At 59.6% G+C, this 14,145-nt stretch overlaps 1 protein-coding gene across 1 annotated transcript; it reads left to right on the forward strand.

The window, feature by feature from the left end:
• The first annotated feature begins 7,385 nt into the window (after positions 1–7,385).
• Positions 7,386–13,819, forward strand: HS3ST6 (heparan sulfate-glucosamine 3-sulfotransferase 6). The gene is made up of 2 exons (XM_067707043.1): positions 7,386–7,966; positions 13,085–13,819. Exons 1-2 carry the CDS (start codon positions 7,554–7,556, stop codon positions 13,698–13,700), a joined length of 1,029 nt encoding a protein of 342 aa, XP_067563144.1. The 5' UTR covers positions 7,386–7,553; the 3' UTR covers positions 13,701–13,819.
• Positions 13,820–14,145: the final 326 nt, after the last annotated feature.

Genomic DNA, 14,145 nt, shown 5'->3' on the forward strand with positions numbered 1-14,145 from the left:
CCAGCCCGGCTCCGCGTCCCCTACTCTGCCGTCCTGCGCCCCGGCCCCAGCCCGACCCGGTGCCCCTCGTGACGCCCGCGACCCGCACTGTCCCAGCCCAGCCCCGCGCCCCGGCAGCGCTTCCCCGCGGCACCCAGTGGTCGGCGCCGGCATCACCTGGCCCCCAGGTCGCGCCCGCCCAACATGCCAGTGCCCGGCACACAGGCCGAGGCCTCTTGGCGTACGAGGGTGCGGCGACCGGTGATGGTGGGGCCGCATACGGTGGGCTTCAAGACGGTGACTAGTGCGGGGCGAGCAGTCGAGGCCCAGGGTGCCCCCTCCGGAGTCAGCAGGAGCGGGACAGAGCTGAGGGCTGGGGGAAGGTGGAGACAGGACGCTCCCAGCCCCAGCCAAGCCTCAGCCCCTTCTCCAGGGCAGCTGGGTGGGACCCGCCTGCTCTGATGCCCCCAACCTCCTCTGGCTGTGGCCCTTCCACGCCTTCATTGTACCTGCTGCCACCCTGGCCCACCCCGGGAGCACCATGTCCTGGAGTTCCACTTCCCATGCATCTTTGCCCATTTCTCTCCCCCACAATAGTGACAGCTCTCAGCTGTCCCAACCGGTGTGGTCTTTGCAAAATAATCATCAGACCAGGTAACTTCCCTCAGGGGTTCCCACTGGCTCTGCTTGCTGAGGCTCCACAGAACCCCCCCACTGTCTTGATTTCCCACTCCACAAATGATAGCAGTGTTTTGTTTTGTTTTGTTTTAATCATAACTATGTTGTTTTTATTACCCACAGCCCCCGCACCCAAACCCCTGCACCTGGGCCTCTAGGCCAGCCAGAGTCCATTCTAGAATGGGGTAATCTTGTTCCCTACCCCAAACACGAAGCCCTGAATGGGTGCTGCCCGAGGTAGAATCAGGTGAATGTGAATCAAACTGCACTGCCTTCTGCTTGCTCCCTCTGCAGGGGCTGCACAGTCTCAGGATGAGCAAACCACACATCTGCATGAGTGAATCTGTGCCCTGGTGGATGCAGGAACCCCGGGACCACCTGTCACTCTCCCCTGGCCCTGGGCACTAGGGCTCTGCTTAAGGAGCTTAGGGGCAAGAAGCCCAGGGAAGACAGTTGGTGGGCCTCCCAAGCAGACAGGAGGGGAGGCTGCTGGGGAGGGGACTGAGGGTTACCTGTCTATAAGCTCCTTCCACCCCAGGCCCTCAGCACCCCCAGCACCTGTCTCTAGGTGTGATTTGTTCCTTGTAAAACCGTGGAGATTATCCATGGTTCAGCCCCTGGTTTCATGTCTTATCATGTTTTATCTCCAACTAGGACATTTACAAGCTCTTCTTGGCTGCAAAAGGCTTGGTGGCTGCACTGCCGGAGGCTGGAGCAGAGACGAGGCGGGCCCTGTGGGCTCTGCCCCACCTCACCCCGAGATGCAGTCTGCCTGTGGCCCTGGGCTCCCCATCCCATCTCCGACTGCAGTGGCTTTTTGGTCCCGTAGTCTCAAGAGTGTGAGGTTTTTTGTACCCCATCTCTGAGACCGGAGCCCCTGGGGTGTGTCTGGAAGTTGGGGGAGGACAGGGAAGCTAGAGTCAGAGGAAGGACAGCGCTGACTGGTATAGGAGTCATTGTTCTCTGAGAAGGGGGTGGGAGTCAATTTTGAAGGTCCTGTTGTCAGAGCAGGAAGCCTGCCGCTTAGGGAGGGGTCTGGCGGGGAGCAGGGCAGAGTGCCAGGCACCTGCCCCAAGATGCTCGGCCCTGGGCTCTGGGTTCTGGGTCTTCCTGAGCCCCAGCTGAACAAGACTGGCTGCATACCTGTCTGTATGTCTGTCTTGCCAACTGTGGGCATGGGGTGTTTCTCCTGGAATTGCGGGGGGATGGAGTGTGGCCCTCCGTGGGGGTACTGTTCACTGGCTGTGCTGGCTGTGCACCTGTGAGTAGGTCACTCGTGTCAGGGAGGTTCAAACTTGGGGCTCTCCACACTGGGTGGGGGACAGTGGCTGGGGCCGGGCAGCAGGTCTCTGAACCCCACTCCTGCGTGTGTGTGTGTGTGTGTGTGTGTGTGTGTGTGTGTGTGTGTGTGTACACCCATGGTCGTGTGCCCTCTGCAGAGCGTGGGGTTCCTGAGCCTGCGCCGGGTCCCTTGCTTCTGACAGAACGTGCTCACAGTCAGCTTCCAGTCCATGGGGACCCTCACCAGGGCACAGGCGGACAGACCTGGCCACAGAGCCCCAGTGTCTTAATGTGGGGCCTCTTAGATGATTCCCAGCCTTCCCCATGATGCCAAGAGGCTCCTACGCCCAGAGGCCTGGCGTGGGGCTGTGAAGCTGGAGGAGGTGGGGATGGGGTGGGGACAGAGGGAGTCCTGTTTCTGTCTGACCCTCCTTTCTTCCCCCTTTAGACTCACCTTGGGTATAAAGGCTGTTACCAGCCCTCCTCTTTGCAGGGCTGGGACTGCCAGCCAAGAAGGATTGTTGTAAATTGAGCTGGGCCAGGCTGGTGGGTGGTAAGCAATTTGCAGGCCCAGTTGTGCATCCTGAGAACCCGGAGCCCTGCCCTCTCCTGGAGAAGCAGGGGCCTGTGGCAAACGGCCCTCTGTCTGTGCTGAGCCCTCCAGGAAGACCCAAGGGAAAGGAGTGAGGGTGGCTGGAAGCAAGCTGGGGGCCATCCCTGTGCAGGAGAGGTGTCTGGCTCCTTCTGGCAAACCCTGGAGCCCTAGGCAGGCTCCATGCATGTGTGTGACCACTCAGGGTGGCTGGGGAAGCCCTCGCTCCTCCCCACTCCTTGCCAAGGGGCCCTTCATATGTCCTTCCTGATGCTGGAAATATTGTCTGCCCTGGCAAACCCTTGTGTCCCATGGTGTCCCCACATCTAGCTGGTCACCAGGAACAAGACCCTGGGTTCCAGCAAGCCAGGCTGGCTGGACACCTTGAGACTAGGGAGGCCTTTGCTCTCCAGCCTGGACCCCCAGGAGGATGAATTATGAAGTACTTAGGTCTTTCAGGGTGGGAGCAGCTTCAGGGCACCCCTTCTTGTGCCAGGGTCATTGTCACATGTCCACTACCTCCTAATCATAAAGAGCTTAGAAGCCAGGCACCCAAAGAGGTGGGGGCTGGTGTCATCTTTGTTTTATAAAGTAGGAAAATGAAGCTCAGAGAGGCTGGATACCTGCCGAGGTCACCTGTTAGGAGGGGTAGAGCTGGGATTGAATCAGCCTTCATCGCCTAAAAAGTTCTTGCTGTCAGCTCTGTACTGTGCTGCACGACCCCCCCACCCCACTCCCCATGGCCTCTTGGCCCCCTTGTTCCCTACCAGGCTGAACTGGGCTCTGGGGGTAGGTGGGTAGACGTCTCTTAGGGGTCCCTCCCCAGGAGGAAATTGCATCCTCAATGTGCTCGGGCAAATCCGGTATCTCAAGTGGAAAAAATCCCACACAAATCAAGGACAGCTGGGCCCGCCCTCGGTCGCAGCCCCCTCCCCTCGGCTCCCCTTGCAGGCTGAGGAATCCCAGCAGGCTGTGGGAGTGGGTCTGGGGGGTAAGGGTGTGGTTCTAGGGGAGGAAGTTTCTGGAAGGCCCGAATGTGTGAAATCTCCCCCAGCTGTCCCCCACAAAGGGAGGGACTGCACGGTGTTATTAATCATTTTCCAGAGTGGGGCAGCTGCTTGCACACGCTGCGATGCTGTGGGGGCCTAGGCTGGGAGTGCCCACTCTGCGGAGGGGACAGGCTGGGAAGGAGACGGAGAGGGGCGTGGGAGAGGGGTCCACACCTAGACTCTCTCAGACATACACACAGAGTCAGTTACTCAGTCACTCAACAAACATTCATAAGCACTCACCATGCTTAGGCATGGAGCCACAGCAGGGCTCAAGACTGACCCCATCCCTGCCCTTGCAGAGCTCATGGGTAGGTGGAGGAGATAGATGGGGATCAAAATCACCCACAGGGAAATAATTAGAGTCTGTGAAGGAGACACAGACATAGCTGGGTAGCTGGGTCATGCATTTGTGAGGCCAGGCTGGGCCTTCCTCCCACCATGACCTTGCTCCTCAGGACTCCCTTTCTAGACCTGCCCTCTCTGATCCCCTCTGCTCTGGCCCCCCTTGTCATCTCCCCCAGAGATGATGTGTATGTGACCCAGCAGCCTGTGCAGCTCAGCCCATCTCCTCTCCCACATTCTCCCTGTTCCTGCCTGGCCGCCACATCAAACCTGACTTATTTGCTTGTCTGATGGCTGGCCTAAGGAGGAACCTCTGCCTGGCCATCCTGCATGGGGGTCCAGACAAGGTGAAAGGGGAATTGAAATTGGGCCATGTGGAGCCCTCAAAGCCGAGGGGCCCCAGGGGAGATCAGGCTGGGCAGAAGCGCCTGGCTGACACCTGTTTTCTCTTGATAGGAGGTGCGACCAGACAGGGCAGGAGTTGAGCCACCCTCTCAGGGCACAGGGGCAGCCACCCACCCTGTGCCCCCATGGCCTGGTCTCTTTTGGGGCCCAAAGTGACTTTTCACCTTGTGGCTCAGAGAGGGGGATTCACTGTCCCTAGATCACACAGCGGGGAGCTGGGGTTGGACTCTGATGGCAAAGCAGGGCAGAGGCAGAGTGGAGGAGCAACTCAGACATCCTGGGGAGGAGGGAAGGCAGCAGCTCTGGGGGTGAGGATCATGGAGATGTAGATTCTGAAATTCCCAGATTTAACCTTCAAAAGGACTCTTCATAAAAGGCTAAATGTAGTTACTGTCTACCCAGCAATTCCACTCCTAGGTATATACCCAAGAGAAATGAAACATATGTCCACAAAAGAACTTGTAAATCAACATTCACAGCAGCATGATTCTCAATAACCAAAAGGTGGATAAAACTGAAGTGTCCATTGACTGATGAATAGATAAACAGAATGTGATCCATCCATACAGTGGAATACTATTCAGCCCTAAAAAGGAATGAAGCATTGACACACACACACTACAACATACATGATCCTTGAACACACTATGCTGAGTGAAAGAAGCCAGTTGCTAAAGGCCACATAATGTATGATTCCACTTATATGAAATGTGGAGAAGAGACAAATTCACAGAGACAGAAAGTAGCTTAGTGGTTGCCAGGGGCTGGGTGGGGGAGAACAGGGAGTGACTTCTAACGGGTATGGGATTTCTCTTTGGGGTGATGAATATGTTCTGAAATTTATTGTGATGGTTGTACAACACTGTGGATATACTGAAAACCATTGAATTTGAGAAACTAAATGGCCGAATTGCATGTTATGGGAATTGCATTTCAATGAAGCTCTTCCTTCAGAGTCAGGTTTCTATTTTAGGGACCAGAGGTTTAGGCTGGTAGGAGCCTGAGGCCATGTGCTAGAGAAAGATGAGGCTGGGACCCACTCCCCAGGGATGAGCCTCGGCTCTACCCCATTCCTCCTCCTCACCACCCCCATCCCATCACTATGCTCTCTGCTGCTGGGCCTTTCCCCAGCCGACTGGGATGCTGTCCTGCTCCTTGCCTGACAATCACCTACTCTAGAAAGCCTTCTTCAGCCTCTCTCTCCACTCCCATCCTTCCACTGGCTCGTCTCTATTGAGTGTCTATCAGGTACCAGGCTCTGTGAGGTACACTGGTGAACAAACTTCCCAAGGCTGCCATCCTGGATGTCCTTAGATTTGCACCCACCCCTCACCTGAGAACAAGATGGTGGGTGGAGAGAGGGGATCAGATGCCAAACACCAAGCTGACTCTTGTCCCTGGACCTCACTCCCCCACCCCCAGCATGTTTGGTGTCCTGCTGTTCTTGGTAAGTTCTTCCTGGAAAGTCCTCAAGGTGTATCTGTGTGTGTGTGAGTGTGTGTGTGTGTGTGTGTGTGTGTGTGTGGTGGGGGGCGGGACTAAGGAAAAGGCATTCCCAGCAGGGAGAACATCATGAGCAAAGGCTAGGGGGTGCCTAGCCAGTGCCTGTGCTGGGCAGGGAGATAGAGGGGCCATCAGGTTTTAAAGCTGGAATTTGGAGCCCTGAGTGGTGGCTGCTGAGGCTCTGGGTGGGTGCTGCAGGTGGAGTGGGTGGCTCTAAGGAGAACCAGACTGTCTGGAACAAATCCCGTTTTAAGCTAGACCAGAAGAAGAACTTCCTGTGACCCTGCATGTGCCGGCATGTACCCCAGACAGCGCTGTGCCAACACCCCACAGACAGGGCTCCTGGCTGAGTCATGCCCTGACAAGCAGATGCAGGCATGGCGTCTGGGAACTGGGCTGAGGGCCTGGTCAGTGGTCTTCACCCTGGCTCTGCAGAGCCCTCTTCCGGCCAAGGCTACCTCTGGGTGGGTCATGGAGGCCCCTGCCCTGGGGAAGTGCTCCAGGTTGCCCTTAGATCCAGATACCATTAGGCTCAGGAACAGCCCATTAACCAGCAGAAGCCAGGGCAGTAGTCTCTGGGCATTGGCTGGAGGAAGGCTGGCCTCTTCGGGGAGCCCATGCCCACCTGCACCAACCCTGAGGCCAGGAAGCCTGGGGTAGAGGCAAAGGCAGGACATGGGTTCCATTCTGTCTCTACCTGGGGCTGTGCTCACCTTCTCCCAGCCAGCTCTCCTCTGCCTTCTTTGTGCTGGGCTGGGGGTTCAGTGAGCCTGGGGGTGTGTAAAACTCCCGCAGAGTGTCCAGCGCCCAGCAGGTCTCATTACTGGGAGTGGCCCCTGAGTCTCCCTGCCCCTCAGAGGAAGCTCCTAGGACAGGACCCCGGCTCCTCCTTCTAGTTTCCCCAGCACAGGTCTCCTGAATCCTTCACATCTCCAATAGGAGCCGCTTTGCCAGTGCCAGAGATGGGTCACTGACATCCCAGGGCAACACCAGGTGGACTAGGCTGCACAGACAGACCGTGTGACATGGTAAAAAGGGTCAGAAGACTGAGGTCTGAATTTCACTGGGCCCTTGGGAAAGACGCCTGTCCTCCCTGAGCCTGTCTCCCAGACTTTAAAATGGGAATCAACTTGGCTAGTCCTCTTCAACCGCCCTGCCCGTGACCCTGACGCATGGCAATGGCAAGCCAACTATCAGCAAGATGCGCCCCATTCCCGCCGCAGACTTCCCTCCACCTTCCCGGAACCCCTCTGCTCACTAGGGCCAGGTGCACGCGACTTCTTGGCCCGCTTGTTCCTCCCGCGCACCTGCCGCGTTGCCCTCGTCAGGGAGGGGCAGCGATCGGCCCTCTAAGAGCGGGTCTTTTGGCCAGCAGCTCAGTCCTGTCACCGTCCTGCGTCCCAATCTGCCGCCGCCGCATCCTGAGCGGGCTGGGGCCTGGGGTCTCCGAGCGGGCGCGTCCGGCTAGTCACTGAGGCTCGGAGTCGCGCCGCGGCGCCCGTAGGTGCCGGCGAGTCCCGGGTGGAGCAGTGGTTCAAGCGGGGCGGGGCCTCTGGGCTGGGCGGGGCAGCCCGCCCTAGCACTGGTCCCTCCCGGCTCCCAGAAGACTGGGCAGTGGGGCGCAGAGCAGAAGCCGGGCGCAAGCGGACTGAGCGCGGCGCGGGCGGGGATGTGCGCCCTCCTGCAGCCCCCGCTCCCAGGCCTGGGAGCGGTGTGGCCCCATGGCAGGTAGCGGCGGCCTGGGCGGCGGGGCAGGAGGCAGCCAGGGAGCCGGGTGCGGGCCTGGGGCCACGCTTCGGGCGCCCCGTGCGCCTCTGCTGTTCGCCGCTCTGGTGCTCGGAGCCTACTGCCTTTGCGCTCTCCCCGGACGCTGCCCGCCGGCCGGCCGCATCCCCGTGCCAGCCCCCGCGCCCGCCGAGCCGCCCCGCGCAGCCCGCAGCCCCGGAACGTCCGGCCTGCCGGTGGCCAGTGGCTCGGGCCGCCGGCGCTTCCCGCAGGCGCTTATCGTGGGCGTGAAGAAGGGCGGCACGCGCGCCCTGCTGGAGTTTCTGCGGCTGCACCCCGACGTCCGCGCGCTCGGCTCGGAGCCCCACTTCTTCGACAGGTGCTACGAGCGCGGCCTCGCCTGGTACCGGTGAGCGCTCGTCCCGTCCGCCCCATCGGCTTCCTGGCGGGTGCCTTCCGGGAAACCGCGTGGTGTGCCCCAGGGGTCTCACTGGGGACCCCGCGGGGCGAGGACTCCAGGCATCTTCAGGGGCTGAGACCAGCCTGCGTGGGGGCTGAGGCTTGGCCGGGAGGACGCGGCCCTCCTGCAGCAGGTTTTATGGAAAAGAGGGTCGGTCACTGGCCACGGACTCCCAGAAACTTTGAAAACTCCAGGGAAAGCCCTGGTTCGGGGCTAGAGTGCGATTCCAGCGAGAAGTAGTTTGGAGCCTGTGGGGTCTGAGGTGCTTTAGAAATGCTTCATGCTCAGTTGGCCCTCTCCCCTGCATCACTGAGGGGAACGTGTCTGAACTCTGGTCAGTTACCTTAAGAAAGAGTCTCCGGGTTCCCTGCAGCCTCCTAGAAAGTATCTGTCAACCCATTCCCCACACCTAAGACCCCTGATCCTGGAGAGAGGAATCCTTCTCCATAGTCCTGGGTGTCTGGAGAAAGTCTGATCTTTAGAAAGGAGGAGGGTGCCTTTGAGTCAATGCCCAGGGATGGGAATTGGGACCCCAGCCTCATGTCATGGGGCTCTGTAGCTGCCCTGACTCCCACCCAGTATGGCCTTGGGGGGTGTGGTGGAATGTGGGGGAGCACCCAGCTGCAGCTGAAGTAACCTGTCCTGGTGGCTGGTCAAACACCAGCCCCTCCCTGCCGAGGTTAGCACCGAAGGTTGAGTGTGAGGCCCAGCCCTCTGCCTCTGTCAGTCGGGCACAAGCCTGCCTCAGCGCTCTATCCCTTCCTTTGGGGAAATGAGAGCTTACAGATGGAGGGTGAGTCACCCCACTCCCCACAGCACCAGCCTCATCCCCAAGCTTGGGCCAAGCCCCTGAGGGCCAGAGAAGACCCTGCCCAAGGTCACCTGGTGAATTAGTGGTGAGTTGGGGGTGGCAGGACTGAGACTTTTTACCTCCAGGTTTACCAGTTTTTCTGTACCCAGATTCCACCCTGCCCCCACCCTTGTTATCTTTGCTTTTTTGCATCAGAATTACTTATGGGTTTGGAGGGTTCCCAACGAGAACAGGGGGTTCTGGCTCATGAACTCTGAAGGGTTGCTGCTGTCAGAGGTCTAGGGAAGTTGTGTGGTGACGGGGGAGGTGAGTCCATCCCTGGACCTGACTGTCTGAATCCCTGCATTCTCAACACTCAGGGAGAAACCACTACCCCACTCTGACAGTGCTTCAGCATCTGAAAGCATCCCTAATTCCTCACTTCTGTGCAGAGGAAGAAGAGGAGGGGGAAAGGAGGAGGATGGAGAAGGGGAAGGACACACTGTTAACCATAGTACAAATTTCAGAGCTCACTACTGACCCCATAAGCTGGGCTAATGAGGGGCTGCAGGAGAGTCTAGAATTGGGTTTAGACCTAAAAAGGCTCCCAAACAGCCAGGGATCCTGAGAGCCTATCCAGGCCCTCCCTGGGCACATGCTTCAGCTCTGGGGGACTGGTCTGGGGAGCCTGAGGGGCCTCAGAGGAAGCCAGCTGGACCCAGGTTCGGGGTCAGATCCTCAGCACAGGGGAGGGGCTCTTGGGACATTGGTGTCCCTGAGGCCGGAGATGGGAGTGGGATGATTCAGCAGCCTGTTTAAGTCTGGTAGAGGAGACTTTCTCCTTCCTCGGCCCAGCCACCACACTGGGGGGAGGGGTGCTGCAGAGGAGGCAGAGGGTCAGGTCCGTGGCTTCCGCCCCTTTAATCTGGAGCTGTCCCTCGGGGCTGGCTAGTGCTGACCCTTCACTGGCTGGTGCAGGGCTGAGCTTCTGGAGTGCGTGTGTCCACGTGCCTTCCAAGGGACGAGGCTGTGCGCTGATGTGTGTGCACGTGGGCATGGTGTTGCTCACAGGCACCTGTGCCTCTGAACCTGACTGTCCTTCCAACCAGCCGTGAGTGTGCAGTGAACCTCTGAAAATGCCCACCCCTGCCTGTTTCCCCAGCTGCAAAGAGGATGCCCAGCCCCCGGGCAGGGAGGGTCTGGTGGCCTTGTCTGCTCTCAGGACTCTGGGCCCAGCCTCCAGAGCCTGTTCTTGGTGGGGGTGTGGGACGGTGAGAAGAGGAGCAGTGGCCAGTGCCCCCAGTTGACTTTCTGGGACACCTGTTCCCACTGGGCTGTGACCAGGCAGTGACTCTGGCCCTTTCCTTGGCCTTGGCAGGGGTGCTGGGCTGCTCAAAGTTGACCTTGGCCAAACCAGTCCCCCTCCCTGGGCCTCAGCTCATCCCTCAGGCTCTTGAGGATCCTCCTTCTTGGGGACCGTGACCCCCAAGTGTCCCCAAGCTCACACAGCATTTGTTCATCTAGTCACTGACTCATTGAGCACCTTCTGTTTGGCAGGTGCTGGGGTCACACAGACAAACACCCCCAGGTCTCAGTTCAGAAGGGGGCGCCCTGTCTGGGGGCAGGTGGGGGCTGTACTTTGACCTTAGTATTTTGGAAAAGCACAGAGACCAGGAGGGATACAGGTAGGGCCACCCCCTTGGCTCCTGGTACCGTGTTGTTCCAGACAGGAACCATAGCTGGTTTCTGCTGAGTCCCAGGCCCCGCTGGATGAGGCCCAGGCGAGGTGCAGGATAGGGGGGTGGGGGTGGGGCTGAGACAGAGGAGGGAGAGTTGCCTGGGGCTGGATGGAAGCCGCAGGGAAATGCAGACCAGATGAGCAGGGAGGGAGTGTCCACAGAGCAACTTGTCAGATGTTTGCCGTGTGGGGGTCAGAGTCCTGGTCCTCTCATCCTCTCCCCAGTCTCTCCCACCCCCAAGAAGCCCCCATCCCCCGCTCCTCTGTGCCTGGCTGGCTGGGGACAGACTTCTGAGGCCTGGGGAGGTTGAGTAATTGATCCCAAAGATCTCAGATCTCGAAGCTGGTTTGTGGCAAGAGTGGGCCTGGAAAGTCAGCCTCCCCCATCCCTGTTCCCATCCCCCTTCCACGGTGGGGCTGTGGGCACCTCCCTGACTTCCTCTCCTCTGACTTCCTTGGAGAGAAAATAGCAGTGGGTGCTAAGGTCCCTCTAATTTTTGTCCGCTTCCTTGCAGCCCCTCCCCCCAGGCAGGCGGGAAGGGGTGGGGATACTCAGAACCAGGTGAGCCCAGCCTGGAGAAGGAAAGAGGGTGCTCCTGGGGTCACTGGGCACCTGGGGGAGGAAAGGGATGGGAAGGGGGTGTCAGAGGTCGGTGAGGAGGGTACCAGAGCAGTCAGGGCTGGTTCCCTCCCTCAGGAGGGTGATGAAGGGAGGGCGGTGACTTCTGATGACGTCTGTCGGCACTGGCTTATGTCTGTGGGTCTCAGCATCGAGGTCCAGTGCGGGGAGATCCGCCTTCTTTTGTCCTCCCTCTTGTGGGAAGGGGGGTTCCCTGAGCTGGCTACCCCAGGCTGCAGTCCTGAACCTCAGCCCTTGGCCTTGTTCCCACCCAAGTTCTCTTTGAACTTATTCACAGGGAAGGCTGGGTGCAATTCCCACCTGGATTCCTGGGAGCAGAAGCCAAGCCAACACCGCCTCCCAGCAGCTGCAGCCAGCATCCATCCCAACACTTCCTGCTCCATCTCTGAGCCTCAAGTGGGGCAGTGAGTGGGGTGGAAGGAGTCCCAGATCACTCCTGGGACATGGCGGGAGCAGAATTGTCTCCCATGACTTCTGTAGACCAGCTCTGCCCAGGGCCTTAGTTTGAGGGGAGGGGCAGCTCCCACAGCCGGCAGACCCTGCAGCCCACCCCACTCCCCCGAGCCAAGAGGGTGGTGTCAGGGGAGCCGGCGGCATGCCTGGGACTCATGTGTGCACGTTCTCCAGTCCCGACATCAGCACCCTCCAAGCTGAGCACGCCAACTCGTGTGCCTGTACACCTGGGTGTCCACCTGGCCTGAGCAGGAAGAGGAGACCGTCTCTCAGAAGCTCGTGTCTGGGGGTCACTAGGCTGGATGAAACCTGAATTTTGTCCTGTGTGTCACCCTCCTGGCTGGGGCCAGTCCTGAGGGCTGTCAGTGGGATTGGGGGCAGCTCCTTCAGAGATGGGGGACAGAGACACCCCCCACCCCGTCCCTAGCACAGAGCCTGATAGCCTCTGCCTCTGTTGACCTAGTTCCCAGCCCTCCCTTGGAGCTGTTTGCTCAGCTGGCCCTGCTGCTGCACCCTGCCCCTCCCCACCCTGTTCTACCTGGCTGGCAGGGTGGCCTCAGGATGCTACCCAGGGTCCCTGGACTGCCTGGGTGGAGTGCTAGGATGGGCTTCCCCAGATTTGGGGTTGTCAGGGGTCTGTCACCAGCCGACTCCCCCGGAACCTTGGGATGGTTCCAAGGTTCCTCCACCCCCCAACCCCCACCCCTGGTCAGAATGAGAGGATTGCTTGGAAATGCTGCAGCTGCAGCCTTGCACCATGGGTTCCAAGCCGGGTCTGGGCAACCCAGGCAGCTGGGGTCTTGAGACAGATCCTCAGGCTGCCTCAATGACCTCTCCAGTGTCCTGGGCTGCGCTGTGGCTTTCAGCATTCTGGGGGGCCCAGGTCGGGGAGAATTAGCAGGGCTGCCACCAAAGGCAGGAGACGCCATGCAGGGGGGGGATAGGAGGGGCAGCTGCCCATTTTGGGGGACACTTGTCAGTAACTAATGGCCTAATTCAGGGGACACCGTCAGCCACTTAATGAAAGTGTGACTGGGGTAATTACAGTGCAGGGGCCTGTGGGGGTGGGGATGGTGGGTGGAGCCTTGTGGGTGGCAAGTCTGGGGAGTGCTGGGTCTGGGGTGAGAGGCACAGCAGTGTCAAGGTTGGGGTGCAGTCAAGCTCTGGGAGGGGTGTGGATAGCCTTGGAGGATGGGCCCCTACTGTGAGCCTGTGCTGAGGCTGGGCGCCCTCATGGCCCACACCCCAGGCTGCCCACCCAGACACTTAGGATGGGTGGGCCTGGTGGGGAAGGGGAAATGGGGAGGCTCGCCTGTCTTGTAGGTATGGGGCTTCCCTGGAGGAAGGGGAGGTTAGTCTCGGGCCCCTGGGGGCTGGTCTAGCATGGGAGGACTGGAGGAGGACCAGCACCTGCTCATGCCCCCCTCTCCACCCACCTTCCCACAGGAGCCTGATGCCCCGCACCCTGGATGGGCAGATCACCATGGAGAAGACCCCCAGCTATTTTGTGACCCGGGAGGCCCCACGCCGCATCCACGGCATGTCCCCGGCCACGAAGCTAATCGTGGTTGTGCGGAACCCCGTGACCCGGGCCATCTCTGACTATGCGCAGATGCTCTCCAAGACACCGGGCCTGCCCAGCTTCGGCACCCTGGCCTTCCGCCGAGGCCTGGGCCCCGTGGACACGGCCTGGAGTGCCGTGCGCATCGGCCTGTACGCCCAGCACCTGGACAACTGGCTGCGTTACTTCCCGCTGTCCCGCTTCCTCTTTGTTAGTGGCGAGCGCCTGGTCAGCGACCCAGCTGGGGAGCTGGGCCACGTGCAGGACTTCTTGGGTCTCAAGCGGGTCGTCACAGACAAGCACTTCTACTTCAACGCCACCAAGGGCTTCCCCTGCCTCAAGAAGGCCCAGGGCAGCGGCCGTCCCCGCTGCCTGGGCAAGTCCAAGGGCCGGCCCCACCCGCGTGTGCCTGAGGCCATGGTCCAGCGCCTGCGGGCCTTCTACCGACCCTTTAATCGCAAGTTCTACCAAATGACCGGCCAGGACTTCGGCTGGGACTAATGGGGCTGGGGAACCCACGCCCTGCCTGGGGACGCTCAGTGACCTTAATTTATGCCTGTCACCCAGCCGGAGCAGGCCCTGGAGAGAAATATTTACAAAATAAAGTTTGGATCTGTGTTCTTCTACGTGCCCTTGAGGGTTGGAGGGTGGGGTTGGAGGTGCCACCTCCTGCGGGGATGATAATCCTACCAGCTAACATTACTGGGCACTGTTCATGCTGGGAGTGGTTAAAAACCCAATCCTTGTCTATCCCTCGAGGTGGGCAGTGAACTTGGCCACCTGTCACAAGTGAGCAACTTAGGCTCAGAGAGGTTTGGGGCCTGCTCAGTGACATACAGCTCAGCCCTGGTGACTCTGGAGACCACCCTCAGGCTCTCTTCTCAGCCCTGGGATGCCAAGCTGGGTTGTCCCATATTCCAAATGGGGAAACTGAGGGCCCAGGTTG

The sequence above is a fragment of the Pseudorca crassidens genome, chromosome 15 (genome assembly GCF_039906515.1).
Source record: "Pseudorca crassidens isolate mPseCra1 chromosome 15, mPseCra1.hap1, whole genome shotgun sequence".
In the NCBI taxonomy this organism is placed as follows: domain Eukaryota; kingdom Metazoa; phylum Chordata; class Mammalia; order Artiodactyla; family Delphinidae; genus Pseudorca; species Pseudorca crassidens.